Genomic DNA, 16191 nt, shown 5'->3' on the forward strand with positions numbered 1-16191 from the left:
GCTAAATTTAAAAATGCATGTTAGATTTGAAATATATTTATTACAAATTTATTTCTTAAGTTTTACCTCTTACGTTCTATTATGCAATAAGAGGATCTTTAGTTCAACTTTCCATTTGCTATATGTAAAACAATTATGCAAAACTTTCAAAACCTTAATTAAACAATGGTTATAATCTTTGTTAATATCTTCTTCTATTTTTTCAAAACAATTTCTAAAATATCTTACCTATTTTAAACCAGAATTCTATTTCAATGAGTGGTATGGTCCTTATAAACGTTGTCTTATGAGGAAATATGTACAACTTTTGCAAAAAAAGAAGAAAAAAAAACTAAAAAGAAGATGTGCCAACGTCACACGGTGTTCCCAAGCGGTCACCCATCCAAGTACTAACCGTGCCCAATGTTGCTTGACTTCAGTGATCGGACGAGAACTGGTACTCTTCAACATGGTATGGACGTTGGCTTATAAAGATTTGTATTCATTATGAGAAATATCTTCAATTTTTCAAAAACAGGATACAAAAAGCACCGAGTATATACAAACTTAATTTAAGATATTAAGGAATTATAATAATTAAATAAAGATAATTCAATGGAATAATCTTGGCACTGGTAAACCTGAAAGTATCATGCAAATCAAGAGTAACGGTGATTGCTTGATGCTATTATATCTGTGTATGTGTTTCTGTATATTTACACACACACACACACACTTTTTATATATATATATATATTTAATACTGGGCTACAGATAATCAAACTTCTCTAAATGCGATGCAAGACAGTTTTGCTCGACACCATCAATGTTTCTGCTATTTATCAAATTTATTACTTTGAAAGCGGAAACTTCGTATGCATGCGCTGCTTTTTTCCCTTGCAACTAATACCACTCAGCAACTGCGTTCATTTTCTTGATTCCACTGGAACTGTTTTTATAAATAATATCATTCATGGAAGAAACCTGTTCGAGATCTTTGCGAGCTTGAGCCATTCGATATAGAACAGGGCAGTCCAGAGATGCACATTCTATTTCACCCGATCGTCCGATACACGAGTGACAGATCTAGGAATATAAAATTAATTCTGTTTACTAAAACATTCATGACGTTCATCGGTTCATCCATGAACGAAAATTAGAATAGTTAGTAAGCGATTATCATGTGATAAAACGTTTCAGTACGTTCATGTAAAGTCTTTTCAGCAACATGCTTACTGCAGTAATTTGTTGATAGTTTCTTTCCAGCTGCTTGATTTTTTCGAGAAGTACAAGAATGGTCCTATCTGGCTGCAAATGACATTCCGGACATACATCTTTATTAGTTTGTTCTCCGCAAGTGATGCACGCAGCAGAACTGAAGAACTGACGAATACTGGATTTTGAATTGTCTCCTCCTCCCAGGTGCGCGATATTATTCAAATTAAAGCGGTGAGACATTTCCTTATACCTGGAAATTACAAGACTTAATTTTTTAATCAGCAAATTGCACGAGTTAACATCCCATTAATTCCGTCATTTCCATAACTGTAATCCAATAATATAATTAATACGTAATTAAATACTAGATAATAAATATTATGTATGAGTCCTCTTTAAATATTACTAAAGTAACGAATAAAAAAACACGAATCATGCTGTTCAATTTATAAAATTATAACATGGCACTGACACTTACCACGTATTGACGTCAATTCCGAATAGGTTGAAACAGCGATTAAGAGGCGGTATGATAACTTTTGTTATATAATATACAGAATTCGGAATTAACGCCGGGTCGGCAATAACTTCCATCGGCGCGCGCACGCACTGAATGAGCGCTTGGTTCGGTGCACCAGCGACGATAACGTAGCGCACTCGCTCGCTGGTGCGCGGTACGGCGCGAGGATCCTTCTTGGTCAGTCTGCGCGTCAGTTCCAACGCCGGTACGCAGGCGTTCGCCTTGTATCCTCGCATCCCGCGAAACTCTTTCGCAAAGGTCAAGTCCTGTATAGACACGCGCCGCTGAAAGATCTTCTCGAACTGCCTGGTGACGTACGACTTCACGAGGGAAACGTCCTTCGTGTCGAACAGGATCCGCAGCGATTTCTCAAGTACCTGCAACGTGAGGATATTCGATTTCGCAACTGCAAGAATATTTATATAAATTTATTAATATTTATATAAATTTATTAATATTTATATAAATTCTCTCAGCATTTGTGACTGCTCACCTTAGCGACCGCCGGACACCCGTCTCTGCGGACCGTTTCGATACCTTTCGCTAGAAACTCGGGCTGTTCTTGACTGCGACGTTCGTACATGTATCCGCAATACCGTTTCTTCGTCTGGAATAATAGATTCGACATTATTGTTTTTATTTTCTTTATTATGCAGGGTGTCCGAAACAAAGTGACTCAGACGGAGAGTCAATATCTAAGACACCATTCTCCCTCACCGCGCGCCGCCCGCCCAGCTCGCGGTGTATCAAAGAGCGCGCGGCCCTCCTGCCGACTTATCTCGCTGCACGCGCCGCCCTCATTCGCTTATATTCATTAATTAATAACTCCGTTAATATTGCGAATTTCGAAAAATAGTATTTGACTTTTCTTCTCGGTTTACTCCTATCTACCTGTACCTTCCGTCTGAGTCACTTTGTTTCGGACACCCTGTATATTGATTACTATATGTTAAATTAAACATTATATCCTTTAACATCTTACTTGCAAAATAGCCGGATGAAGAACTTTCTCAAACTTGAGCTTAACAGGCGCGGGATTGGCTGCGCTGACCGCGTCCGCGATCTCTTCGCCAATGGTAAACGCTTCTTCCCGTGATTTCCCGGGTAACAGCACGAACAAGGAATCCGTATCGCCGTAGACCACTCGAGCGCCCCATTTTGGCGTAGTTTCTACCAGCTTGATCGCGCGTTCCAACGTCTCTCGTCCTTTGCTAACTACGCTGTCACCTATCTGTAAAGAATTGTTCCCAAATAAACGGGAAATTTTGAAGATAACGTAAAGATTAAGGGGGTATTCTAGTGTAGCATGTCAGAAGAATCGAATTTTTTTGGCATATTTTGCAAGTATATGGTATGGAAAATATGTCTGCGAGAAGATTTAGCCCGATTCGCAAAATTAACAAAGTAATAGCACCTAATAGAAAATAACTTCTGGCGCGCGCTCGGCGGTTGGACCGCGCGGCACACAACAGACATTGTGTTAGTATTTTAGGTAGGATCGGAAGATCGTTATTCTTTGAAGGTCGTACATTTGAATTGGAGCCTTTGTATAGTACAGGTTATATAGTACAATGAATCTCTAAATTCATTGATTTGGACTTTTGCTCCAAAACATCTCCATGCTGGCGTGAAAGTTGTTGAAATAGCAACATTCTCGGCAGTTATAATTTTCAATAAAGGATTTATGCCAATTTTCAAACTTATGAACGTGATGGGAGTTAGTATTGGTCAGCAAGCGGTGATGTACGCAAACTCCCGGAACGAAGCTCGTATCACCCGCTCGGAGCGGCGCTCCACTAACTTCTCTCGAGATCAGAGAATGAATCGCAGGGAAGAGAGATCAGCTCTGCAGGACTTCTACGAACAAGAGGAATGTCCCCTGTATGACCCTGGACTAGCCGATTGATCGTAAGTAACATTATCTCTGTGTAATCAGTATGAAAAACTTTAAACGTGTTTTTCTCGAAACCATGTTTTTCAAATTGGTTCCCATGATATCTCAAAAACCAGTTAATCAATTGACTCAGGCTTTTGCACACATCTTCAGTATATGTGTGGCTATAGCCCCTACCACAATCAAGTCGAAATATTGTTTTTTGGAATTTCTACAGCCCTTCAATGGTGAAAAAATGGCACAAATCGAGACTTAATTTTCTCAATGAAGTCATGTTTTAAATTTTCAACATTTTTTTTTCATTCTGGTACCTGCTATAGCCACACTCATACTAATTAAGAATCTCTTTGGCTTTTTTGTTTCAGATGAGCAGAACAGCTGAAATCATGGGAACCATGGACCAACTTTTTTTTCATGTTCTTATTTAATATCATGTGCAGCGCTTATTTATAGTTATTGTCTACTACAAAAATTTGGAAACATACACCAAATATGTATGAATAAGCAGGGAAAACCCTGCCTCAAAAAGCCTTATACTTTTTTCAAAAACAATTCACCAAAATAGCATGAAAATTCCGCTTTTACACTAGAATACCCCCTTAAATTTATCTGAATTATTATTAAAAATGTCTTATTTATACGCTTTATTGCATTCGTACCTCTATGCATGGCATTCTACCGCTAAAGTTAGCGGATGTATAACCGTAAGTGACGTTTGCGATTAATTTCAGACCCAGTTGCTGCGAGTGAAGGAGGCGTTGCAACGTACGATCCTCTGCGGGGTACAGCTTCATGGACTCCTTCACCATGAGCCGCGTATTTAGAATTTCCGTCAGCATACGCGGCAAAATCCCCTGACGCACTTCTCTCTTTGCGAAGGCTACGCCGCAAGGCGAAAAATTTATTTTCTCTTGCAGCTTTAACGCGGTACTCCTTTTTGTTATCAACGTGGCTGCGCCAAAGTCAAATGGTCCGTATCTAGCAAAATTCACGGTAATAAATTTAATCAAATTGCGATGGCTCGATGCGAATTACACACATTGGATATGTACTCACTGGCCTATGTGCTCTATTCTCCCTAGACAAGTGGAAAAGCAGTAGTTGTAAGCAATGATCATACTCGGGTACAAGCTCTGAAAATCAAGTACGACTAGTGGATCGGTATAAAATTCAGACTCAGGCTCCATAATCAGCGGTAGGCACTCCGGCGCCCGCATTCTAGCTCTTTGATGTACAGACGGTGAGATTGGGATGTAATTCATGGGCTTCGCTAATCTGAGCATCATCGACTCGACGCGAAACTGCGAACCTCGCGAGAAAACTTCGTAAAATTGTATCCCGAAGAGACGGGCATGCTCGCACGTGCGACCTGCGATAACGCGAGACTATTGGATTTATCAAAGAATATCATCAGCAAAAATACAGAGAAAAGATTTAATCATTTAATCTCACCTATAATGTCCAGATGATTCAGTAGTTTGAGAGTGCCTACGACTCTGATGACATAATGACGTATAACTCTACTTTTCACTATCATGCTTTTGTGCTTCCACCAAGTGGACAACGTCTTGAAAGAAGGGCATGGTATTCTCTCGTGTAGAACGTGATGCATGACGTTTTCAAAGGTATACGTTAATAATGCTAAAAGAATTCATTGAATCGTTTTATTTTAAATAGAAATAAATATTTTAAATAAAAAAATTCTTTCAAGATACTAAAGATACAGAACTCACTTGCTTCATGTCTCATGATTCTCCAAACATCAAGAATATTGCGGCCAGGCACTTTGATTTCACTCGTATCTTCTTTATCGGACGTGTGAATATCAGATTTAGAAGACACCTGCGTGTATGGAACTTTTGAAATTTTTAAAGGGAAATTACTGAACCCAAGATGGAGTGCTCTCTGGAAAATGTAGCCCCACGAAAGTGCTTCTGTTTCCCAACCAAGCAGAATCTCCGGATTATGTTGTTCGATCAATTTGATAAGACTGTTGAACATATCTTGCTCCGTTGGAACGTATAATATTGGACACATTGCGCCCGCAGAATGAATCTTACTAAGTCTTGCGCTCACAGGATCGGGATTTACGATTATAGCACCTAAAGTCAAACAGGTAAAGTTCGTATAAACAATTAATTTTTGCTAAGTTTAAAACAATGTTAATTTTTATAACTTTGTAAGGTATTGGCAAAAGATATCTTACACAGTAAAAAATAAAATGTTAATTTTAACATTTTTTGCATGTCCCAGAAAGTCCACTCTAAATTTTAAGTTAAAGTAACTCATTCGTCATATGTTACTTCTTGACAAACTAGAAATGTTAAGTAATTAACACAATACTTTACATTTGTTTTTGTTATTGTAACTTTAAGTGTGATGTAAAAATAACATACAAAGTAATTGAAAACTACATGGAAGAGAAGTTACAATAACTCATCAGAAAAGTTGATAGAACATTTTCGTTCATACAATATGAACATTTACTTTTTATGTTATATTAACACATGATAGTAATTGTTTCAACTTAAATTATTTTTGATAGAAACATTTAATGTTAGTAAATTTGATTACTTTATATGTCAAAGTTCATGATTATTTGAAGATTTACTTTAACTTCTTTTAGAATGTTAAACTGACTTTGTGACATGTTGATTGTTTAAAATTATTGTGTTAAAAGCATTTGAAATAATATTCCATTTCTAAGAGACATACACAAAATGTTAAGTTATGAAGTTAACATTAATGTAACATATAAAATTGTTATAAAAGTAATAACATATCAGTTGTATGTTAATTTTACATTGAAGTAGTAATCAAAACATGGCAACGCAAGAAAGTTTTAACATATGGACGCAGAATTTTTAACGGTGTATGTATGAAATTATATATTTTGATAATTACTGTGTTCTATCTGCTGATTAGCGTCTGTTGGAACGTCGTTGTAAATCGCGTAGAATAATGCGGCGACAGGATCATGCTGTGGATCGGGAAGAAGATTTTCCCGAGTAACAACGTGCACTTCAAGAGACAGTAACGTTAGATATTGATGCTGCAAACAATTCGACAGAGCAGAAAATTAATTAATTTTAAATTTGCCACGCGTAAGTAAAATGAAAATAACAAACCTACCGCACTGACTGCTCTGACGTTTTGAATATTCTCACTTGAGACGTTACCGTAGCTCTCCTTAGACAAGCACTCAATTTGACCATACGAAGAAGATTGCTGATCCTTATTTTGTTTATATAACAACGGATTTTGCAGTGCCTTTTTCAAAGAAGGATTTAAACTATCTTCGGATGTCTTATCAGAGTGTTGTGTAAATCCGAAGGTTTTGCTATCGTCGAACGTCCCACTCGACAGGATTTCCTGGGACGTTAACGAAACAGATTTCTTCACAGTTGAGTCATCATTTATTGAATGATCAGAAGAAGTTTCTGACTTCCGGCTGGATTCATCCTTTTTGTTATTAATATTAATTAGTGAATGCGGCGTATCTTTTACCGTCCTCTTCTTATCGCGCAGTTTGATATCACGATTTTTCTCCAGTAAATATCTTTTAGCCCTAATCCAATTTGTGACGCCCTTAGGAGATGGTGGCGTCACGAGCGGCTTAATCGTCAATAAATTATACCCCGCCAGTGTTCGCTTAATGTGGCAAGTTTTCATGGCTGCTCCAGAGGCGTGAAATTCATTGACTTTCATTCTTCGCCACAAACCGAGGCTCGTAACATCTTCTAAGCTAGATTTAAACGCAGGCACATCGAAGTACGCAGAGCTCGTGCTTGCAGACTCCTTTTGTTTTCTAAGATCACATTTATTACTGAAGAATGGCTTCTGCGCTCTGCACCTCGGTATGCCGTACAATGTCATGCTTCTTAGAACCCTTTCGGGATCGGGAGGTTTGTACCTTGTGGTAATCGTGATCGATGCGTTCCTTGGTGATCGAGCAATGCTGCTCACTTCCAACGATAAACTTTGACTAAAATTCTCAATTTTTTTATTAACACTTTGAGTGAAAGTTGTATCGCACGTGTCTTCCTCGTCTTCAAAATCCGTTTCGGGAATAATGTCGCGACCTTGCATCGATCTTCTTGCCAATTTACGTATGTTTGACGAATAGTTTCTTTCTGGAGACGTGTCGCTATTACTCTTTTCTGTACGCTGGCTGCTTGAAACGCTATCATCATTTTTGTTGCTGAAAGAAAGTACAGTCGCATCCGCATACGCTTGATCAACGAAATGCCCAATTGCGGCTAAGCGCTCAGACTGACTCGCGGGATGATTTGACTCTGTATTTTCTACCTCATCATGATTCAAGAAAGACAATCTCTTACGAACCTCCTTAATTTCCTGATGTTTCACTGATGAACTTTCATAACTTTCTATCGCCTCATGGCTTACCGTTGTTTCATTAGCTTTCATAGCGTTTGAGTTATCAGTACTTTGCCTACAAGTATTATAAATATTACAGAAATTAATACTGCAATTTAAATATAATACATAATAATTACAAGAATTTTATTCGCCATAATAATAATTACATGTAGATAAAATTTCGAAATTATATAACAAATACAAGAAATCTTACACAATATCTGTTTCCTTAATTGTTGCTCTTTCATCATTGTCGCTCTTCCTTTCTGAAAAATAAATATTTTACTTACACAATGAATAAACAATTAAATGTAATCAAGTTTACTCAAATTATTTACCTAGATCCAAGCTTGAAAAATTTGTTCCGCGTTTCTCACGCAGTAAGCTCATACGTAGCAGGTGCGTCTTACGTTTCGGGGTAGTAGAGGTTGAAGCAGCATCGGACATCGCTACGTGTCTTTCTTTCGGAGATTCACATTTTCCAAGAGGACTCCTACTGGTTTTCGGAGACGTGATAATGATATTAAGAGGCGAGTAATTTCCCGACAGACGCCCCTTGCCTGGAGAACTGTATTGTCGTTTTGGCGTTCTAGCAGTCGCGTTTCTCCGTTTACCGGGCGACTCGTCGGTCTCGAAATCCAGCTTCCTTTTCTTCGGCGTTCCCTCGAGCGTAGCTCGAGGTATATCCCTTTTCGCGGACTTGTAAACACATATACGTTTCTCTTGCCTATTAATCGTGATATCACTCTCGAGTTCAGAGTCGGAAGAGTCGGTATCGATACCTGCAGCCCCATCAACACTCGATATCGTAAATTTCGGTAAGATACTGTATATTTCCTGATGCGAACAATAATTACTGTCTAACAGAGCCCTTCTCTGAGCACGTAATTTTGCATCTACGTAATTACGCTTATGTTCTTCATGATCTTTTATATTGTATTGGTTGATATCATCTGTAGTCCCAGATGCTTCATCTACGTCGTAAACATCCAAGTCCTGATGATCTAATGGTAATTGATAAGTAATGCATAGTTCTTGCCTTCTCTTCTTCTTTACTATGTTTCTCTTCTTATCTTTGAGATAATATATCTTTTTTATAAGAGTATCTCGCAAATTTTTATCACTTTTAATAAATATATGAAAGTAACATCTATTTACAAAATCATATAATTCTTTTCTTAAATGGTACTGATTAGGATTACTTGCATTAAAATGCTCGATAACATCCACTAGATGTAAATTCTTGTAGAAATCACACATATGATTTTTTCTTTTATTAATAACAGGCACAGCACGTTCAACATTTGCAGAAAGAACCGCAGTGCAGCACTTTCTGCTATTATTCTCACTTAAGCAACTTGTGCTGCTCTTTTCATATTTTAATATATTTTCATCTGAATCATCGACTCCATCAAATTGTGGAAAATCGGTAAGCGTAACATTTTCACTCTCTTCGGCAATATTATTTGTACTATTTGCCGATTCGGTGTTCCGTTTGTTAACTATGATACTGTTGGATTCCTTGCACACCGATTCCCAAGGACTTAGACTGTCCAGGTCTAAACTTGTAATGTTCAAATCTTCAACTTCTTCTTCCTCTGGATCATTTTTCGCTGGTTCGCTGAATACAGAATACTGAGAACCAAGAACACTGTCGTCGTCTACGTTGGTCGTGGTTTCATTCTCTTCAGCTAGATTGGCCAACATCTCTACCAACTGTATGTCATCTGCGTCCACTATTAAGTAAAGCGATAAAATTTTATCGATTTTTTACATTAATAAATAACACATTTTTACATCCATGCATTTCATAACTTACAAATACTAGTATCCGTTACATTGCTCTGACTCCGATTTGCTTCTAAAAAGGCTAGCGATGCTAATTGCAGTAGCTTAGTATTGTCGGAAACCATCCTCTCAATGTTATTCTCCTCAGACGCAAGAGACTCGGTATGATTTAGAACATAAGAGGCATTCAGGACATTTTTATCCTCTTCCACTTCAATAGGGTACGAAGGCACGATTGTATTCGAGACGACCGTTTCATCGACCTGAAATAAAACAAATTAAATGATGTACACATGAGATATCCGACATACGTCAATCGCACAGTCCTGGAACAGTGAAATACTTGTGATGCGGCATTCAATCTCTTCAGTAATTGCTCCTTCTGGTAAATATCGCTGCTCGTTGGAGGGAGAATAATTTTGCCAGGAGTTTTGGGATACAGCAGTTGCGAGCTTGCGCTTTGTAAACCAGCTTGAGCCCTCCTCGCCCTTTCCTCGTTCCAGATCCCAGCGATACCGGGATTCAATACCAATTCTTTAGTGATACTCTGTCTGTTTAAAATCTCCGAAGCATGCGCGTCCACTTCCAGTTCGCACATACTTTGCCTGGTGACGGAGGTCGGGAGATACACTTGTGAGTTCGTCGAATCCATCGAAGACTTGTTCTGACTACCTTCGATCTCGCATCCTTGCAAGGAGTGTCTGTACTTTACGCAATTTAAATTTATTAAATTCATGCCGTAAAGATTGTAGTCCATCATAAATTGCAAAATGTAAGGAATGTGTGCCTCGTATAGTTGCATATTTTGATTGAGAACAGCACCATTCTGAAAAGAAAAGAATGTCACTTCGTTATTCCATTTCTTCTTCCAACAGAGTCAAGCATGACTACTACTTGCCCGTAACAAGTCTGCCGTTCTCTTAAGTATGGCAGGATTATAGAAATATATTTTAAAGAACAAATGCTCCTTCTCGTGATAACCGTAGAAAGGTCTGTAAAGCATCGTACATCCAATAAGTACAAGGAATGACGTAGAGAGTAAATTATGTAACGACGCAATATTTTTCTAACAAATTTTCTCTTACATTCCTGACACCTGCTGGATTTTGTATACGTGCTGACTCGTAGACACTGTCGAGCCAAATGATGTATTTAAGGCAGAATCGATGGACGCAGCCAGTTGGTAAGCATAGCTGTCGGCATTTTCCTGAACCGTGCATGGCACGTACATGTATGGGAAGACACCGTGAACATGCAAACACGTTTTTTTGCCTGAAAAATGTCAAAGTTCGTTAAAATCTTTTATGATGTTGGCACCTGCTTGGTACGATGACCAATTTGCTTGATAATTCTGTACAATCTTTAATACACCTAAAATGTATGACCAGGTTATTTGTAACACTTACCAGTAGCAGTTGATCCGAATATTCTGATTACCGGCACTTTTTTTACCTCTGACCCACGAAATTCCGAGAATGTCACATCGAGTTCAGGTATCGGAGACGCTTGGTAACTCTCGATGTTCACCAAAGTAATGGAAAACATGTTACGGCAGTTTTGTAAGGGAAATTACACGCGAGGAAGCTTTACAAACAAAGACTGGTAGTTGAAAATAAAGAACAACTAATAATGTTTTACGCACGAGATTTAAGAGAGCAGATCACCGTGACAAGTTCGAACTGATTCAAATAATACATAACAGATACACGGACATAGCACGCAGTTCATTTGGATTGCTCCTTGTGCACTTAAAACGCGATAAAAGCACATTTGCACATTGTCACGAAAGAGAGAGAAGTAAAATGTGTAGAAAGTGCAAGTAAACCGAGCAGAAACACGAGGCAGGAAAATTGGGCGCATGCGCAAGATTTGCAGGTTAATTTCAAACTTCAAATAGAAGCTACAATAATTTGTAATAAATATAATTCTGTCAAAAGTTTCTTATTATTGTTAATATTATATATTTATTTAGTTTATTATTATATATTTATTATTTTATTTTTTATTTAATAAATTATGGACGGTTTTGAAATTATAGCATGCAAACATGTTAAAAAATCGAATACTATTAAAAAATTTACTGTTAGAAAAAAGCAAAATGCCAGTTTCAATTTAATAATTTCGACAAAGACAGAGAAATAAATGTTAAATAACGGGAAAAGATGCATCTATAAAGATAATTATAAATTTATTTAAAAAGATATTACTTTATATAACGAAGATCGATTGTGACAATGAACGTTAAATAACGTTAATGTTCAACCAGGCAACCTTCTAAGCTTAGAGCTCGTGCCAGATTTCGTGCGACGCCTAGCCGGAAGATGGAAATTTTGTCTTGAAATTTCGCATCATCACCATGAGCTTCCGCACAACGTAGCAACTCGTAACAGTCGTTGGAGGAGAAGATCACGTCTTCTGCTTCCAACAGTGGTATGGCATCCGTGAGAAGAATAGACCAGAAACTGAAAAATAATTTACAAATAATTTACATTAATATCTTAATCTAATTACGGGGTAAATAACAACTTACTATTTCGGCGTCAGATTCGAAACCAGGAGGGAGACCAATAAACTCGCTGCTTCTCGAAACTCACCAATCCCATACATTTGATGAAACTCACAATACTTTCCTAAATATAGTAGAAATACTTATAGTAAAATACAGGGTGTCCCGGGTTTTAACCGACAAACCGCGGGAGCATATTCTACTAGTGGAAATAAGAAAAAATTCTTATATCGAGTTTGCTTAGAAATGCTTCATTACAAAGTTATAAACCAATATTGAAAAGAAATATGAGATAAGTAACAACGGATTTTTTCGCAAAAATAAAAATTATCTACGCAATGATTTAGTGACGCATTTCAAAATGTTGTCCTTGCACATCGATACAAGCTAGACACCGACGTAGTACAGAATTTGTTACGGTACGACATTCCTGACAATTTTGTTGCATCTCAGTAACTGAATTAGTAATTCGTTGCTTTAAATCTTCAAGCGAGATTACTTCTGTACTGTAAACTTTATTTTTTAAAGTTGCCCATAAATAAAAATCAAGAGGGGTCAAATCGGGCGATCTTGGAGGCCAGAAAACCGGTGCTCCTCGACCAATCCACCTATGAGCATAATGTTCATCTAGCCAGTTTCTAACTTGTCTAGCATAGTGCGATGGACAACCGTCTAACTGTATCCAGCTGTTTTGGCGAAACTGCAGTGGCACATTTTCCATCAAAATTGGTAAATCGTTTGATAGGAATCTTCGAAAAGATTCCTCATTTGAAAACACTTTTGGCATTCTGATAGTAATTGCTAGTTGACACGACGATTGAAATCTAACAGCTGCTGTTGTGAAAGTAACAATCATACTGAATCGTTTCAACATAGTGAACATGAATACATGTGAATACACGTAACATAAACATTTTCGACCTTCCAAATTCTACACTATGTTCCGTTGTTACTTATCTCATATTGGTTTATAACTTTGTAATGAAGCATTTCTAAGCAAACTCGATATAAGAATTTTTTCTTATTTCCACTAGTAGAATATGCTCCCGCAGTTTGTCGGTTAAAACCCGGGACACCCTGTATAGCAGCATATAATAAATGTTAATGTTTTATATAATAATAATATATTTATTAATTATAATCTTTTACCCAGAAATGTGAGTCTATCACTAGCCAACATGCAGGAGCCCAAATTTTCCAACAAGTCGCGGCATTCCAGCTCCCCGTGCTCCGCATAATGTTTCAGAAACTCGTCCGCGATGTACGTGGTGAAGTTACCGTCATGTGCCTTGAGCGCCCACGTAAGAGCGTTGCCCAATCTTCCTTGCTTTATGCTCTTCATCCCTTGAATCTTGCATATACTGGTAACTGAGTGACATATCTTTTTAAGTTATCGTAAATATTATTCAAAATTAAAGGAGAGAAACTGAAGTGGAATTTTACCAACGTGCGGCATGTTATTGTCTCGTGCTATATCGATAATTTTGTTAATCCTCGCTTCCGTGCCGGTCGGTAGTGACTGCAATAGAATTTCTAGCCTTGCTAAACCTTGTATGGGGCAATGTACCAAGTAGCTCGCGCCACATTGCCACAACGAGCGATGACCCATTAACGTGGATCCGTACTCTAGTATGACCGATTCGTGAAGCTGTGCAGTCACGCTATAAGAAAGAAACGTGCGTATAGTAGTAAAATAAAATAAAATGTTTTAAACTAAAATAAAATAAAATATTTTAAAATAAAATAAAATATTTTAAAATAAAATAAAATGTTTTAAAATAAAATAAAATAAAATGTTTTAAAATCAAATAAAATGTTTTAAAATAAAATAATGTATGATCTTCATTCGTGTGCGATTAAATTATGTTTGGACTCACTTGGACTTGTCCTTGCTCAGAATATTCAATTTCCCGCATTTGTACAACAAGTCCATCAAATGAGCCGCGAACCAGCCATTGTCGCTCATGTATTGTATCTCCTTGATGACTTGATACAAATCGTTCTCCATTAAAGCGAGGATTACGCGGTCCAGGTGCCTATTAGCTTGCCACCTCTCGGCAACGCTGTTCGCGTAGCGCGAGAGCTCCGGCTGTTTGCAGCAGGGAGCCGAGTAAAATAATTTTGCCGCCAGTAATTCGTACCACGCTTCCGTGTACATGGAATACTCCCACAGCACCGACTCGTCTCCTGCTAGTAACTGTAAAGCAAATGTATTTTTCATACGTGTAACAAAAAACCCAGAAACTTTACTTTACCGACCTTCATGAGAGTTTCCAAGTTGCTGTCTATGACAAAGCAATTGGTTTCCAGATTCGAGCAAAGATCCATCTGCCAGTGTTTCCACTGCATGAGAAACTCATTCACGGAATATCCGCCGTACACATTGTACACCGGCATTGTCCTGATAATGTCATCCGCAGTGATGAACGCCGAATGGTCCGCCTTACTGTGCAGGGCGAGAAGACGGCTGACCAGGTTTAATTTCCCATGGAACGCACAGCCCATCACGATCTCCCAGTAATTTGAATTCTCCAAGTCCGCGCCGACAGTTTTCTGCGACAATACTTTTGCCGCGAGCAGTTCCCTCGAAGGGAAGTGGAAGCTGATCCAGTCTAGCACCTGCGGTAGTATGACGTCACCTGTGAACGTGATGCAAACGTCAACGAAGGAAGTGCGATGCGTTCAAGACAAACCCGTTCTCTTAAATGAAGATGTTAACGTATATATTTATTAATATAAATAATGTATTTGTATCTTTCGAGACCTTACCTGGAACAATATCCACGTAAAGGATTTCCGTTAAGTGCCAAACGCACTCCACTTGATAAAATATAGTGAGAAAATTTTCCAACACTATCTTCTCTTCTGACAATGGTTCCTTCGGCAAGATTTCCTGTAAATTTTCCACGCAAGCTCTCAAGATGGATCTGTATTGCTTGCTGTGTTTAAGCAGCTCTGGCCGGATATCACCAGACAAGGATTTAAGATTTTGAACCGACAAGAAAACACCATTGCTCTCGTTGACCAATTTACGCAAGAGGGGTGAAAACAATATAACTTCTGGTCTGAGAAAGTGCACTTTGGCATCACACGGTGCAAACTGACTTTGAGTATCTAGAATTAATTTGTAACGTTGCAGGATAATGATGTATGATTTTTTAACTTTTATCTTAAGAAATATGTTTGCACATGGATAAAACATTTTTAAAACTAATTTTTAATAAAAATGATTTTTTACAACCTTGCGAGTCTTTGTCTATATGTTTGTACGCGTGAATTCCAAATCTGTTGTTATTAATCCAGGTTGTTGTAATACCCGCTCTCCTGCAAATGTCATCTCCTATAACCTATAAAAAGCGGCAAGGTACGAAAAATTATTTAATGTGCGCGTAATAGGGTTGACAAATTTCAGATTGTTTTAGTTCTTGTCATTGATCTCCGTACATTAAATATTTAATAAACTTTTGAGATTTTAACATAAAAATAACAGTTTAAAGAATAAACCTCTACCCATTCGATCGAGTAGATGAATAAACGTACTCGTACGTCACTTAAATTTTTATTAAATATATTGTGATTTATAAAAATTGAAATGTGAATTAATTAAAAACGCAATATTTTATAGTATATTAAAATTGTGCTACGATATTATATATTTTTTGTATATCCAAAATATGAAATTTCGATTGTGTACATTTTACTTACAACTATTTGTGCATTACTGACTTCGTCCATGGCTATTCAAATCAATTCACTATTAATTTTATAACTTCAGCTGTACAATAATTAATATTTTTCTTTCTAAACAAGAACTGGCGGAATATCGAATATTTTAGAATGAAAATGTGCGTGAGTTTACGCAGTTTACGACTCGAGCATTCGTATATACCATTACCAACCACACTT

The 16191-nt window shown here is 37.5% G+C and overlaps 2 protein-coding genes and 1 non-coding gene across 3 annotated transcripts; all 3 read right to left on the reverse strand.

Moving 5' to 3' along the window:
• Window positions 1-345: 345 nt before the first annotated feature.
• LOC113563455 lies at window positions 346-465 on the reverse strand. Its single transcript, XR_003407460.1, has one exon. It is a non-coding gene; the product is annotated as a 5S ribosomal RNA (ribosomal RNA).
• Window positions 466-1906: 1441 nt separating this feature from the next.
• LOC105285502 (DNA polymerase zeta catalytic subunit) lies at window positions 1907-11896 on the reverse strand. Its single transcript, XM_011349746.3, has 16 exons — window positions 11186-11896; window positions 10865-11051; window positions 10678-10771; window positions 10123-10605; window positions 9811-10042; window positions 8330-9727; window positions 8206-8257; window positions 6744-8064; window positions 6516-6663; window positions 5345-5713; window positions 5064-5252; window positions 4668-4980; window positions 4271-4589; window positions 2700-2948; window positions 2211-2324; window positions 1907-2123 (listed from the first exon to the last, which is right to left on the reverse strand). The coding sequence occupies exons 1-16, from the start codon at window positions 11322-11324 to the stop codon at window positions 2040-2042; spliced, it is 5691 nt and encodes a 1896-aa protein (XP_011348048.2). The 5' UTR covers window positions 11325-11896; the 3' UTR covers window positions 1907-2039.
• A 52-nt stretch (window positions 11897-11948) lies between these two features.
• LOC105285501 (nuclear pore complex protein Nup85) lies at window positions 11949-16020 on the reverse strand. Its single transcript, XM_011349742.2, has 9 exons — window positions 15991-16020; window positions 15527-15632; window positions 15055-15399; window positions 14545-14924; window positions 14163-14482; window positions 13729-13946; window positions 13435-13653; window positions 12310-12409; window positions 11949-12241 (listed from the first exon to the last, which is right to left on the reverse strand). The coding sequence occupies exons 1-9, from the start codon at window positions 16018-16020 to the stop codon at window positions 12031-12033; spliced, it is 1929 nt and encodes a 642-aa protein (XP_011348044.1). The 3' UTR covers window positions 11949-12030.
• Between the last annotated feature and the right edge of the window lie 171 nt (window positions 16021-16191).

The sequence above is a fragment of the Ooceraea biroi genome, chromosome 14 (genome assembly GCF_003672135.1).
Source record: "Ooceraea biroi isolate clonal line C1 chromosome 14, Obir_v5.4, whole genome shotgun sequence".
Lineage (NCBI taxonomy): Eukaryota > Metazoa > Arthropoda > Insecta > Hymenoptera > Formicidae > Ooceraea > Ooceraea biroi.

What these genes read in the sequence shown, in the direction of transcription:
- LOC105285502 (XM_011349746.3), bottom strand. Translation starts at nt 11,324, where the DNA reads ATGTTTTCCATTACTTTGGTGAACATCGAGAGTTACCAAGCGTCTCCG. An exon ending in ATTAAGGAAACAGATATTGT is followed by an intron (nt 8,065 to 8,205) that starts GTAAGATTTCTT and finishes TAATACTTGTAG; the next exon opens with GCAAAGTACTGATAACTCAA. An exon ending in AATCATGAGACATGAAGCAA is followed by an intron (nt 5,253 to 5,344) that starts GTGAGTTCTGTA and finishes GAATTCTTTTAG; the next exon opens with CATTATTAACGTATACCTTT.
- LOC105285501 (XM_011349742.2), bottom strand. Translation starts at nt 16,020, where the DNA reads ATGGACGAAGTCAGTAATGCACAAATAGTT. An exon ending in TATAGACAAAGACTCGCAAG is followed by an intron (nt 15,400 to 15,526) that starts GTTGTAAAAAAT and finishes AATTAATTCTAG; the next exon opens with ATACTCAAAGTCAGTTTGCA. An exon ending in TCGAATCTGACGCCGAAATA is followed by an intron (nt 12,242 to 12,309) that starts GTAAGTTGTTAT and finishes ATTATTTTTCAG; the next exon opens with TTTCTGGTCTATTCTTCTCA.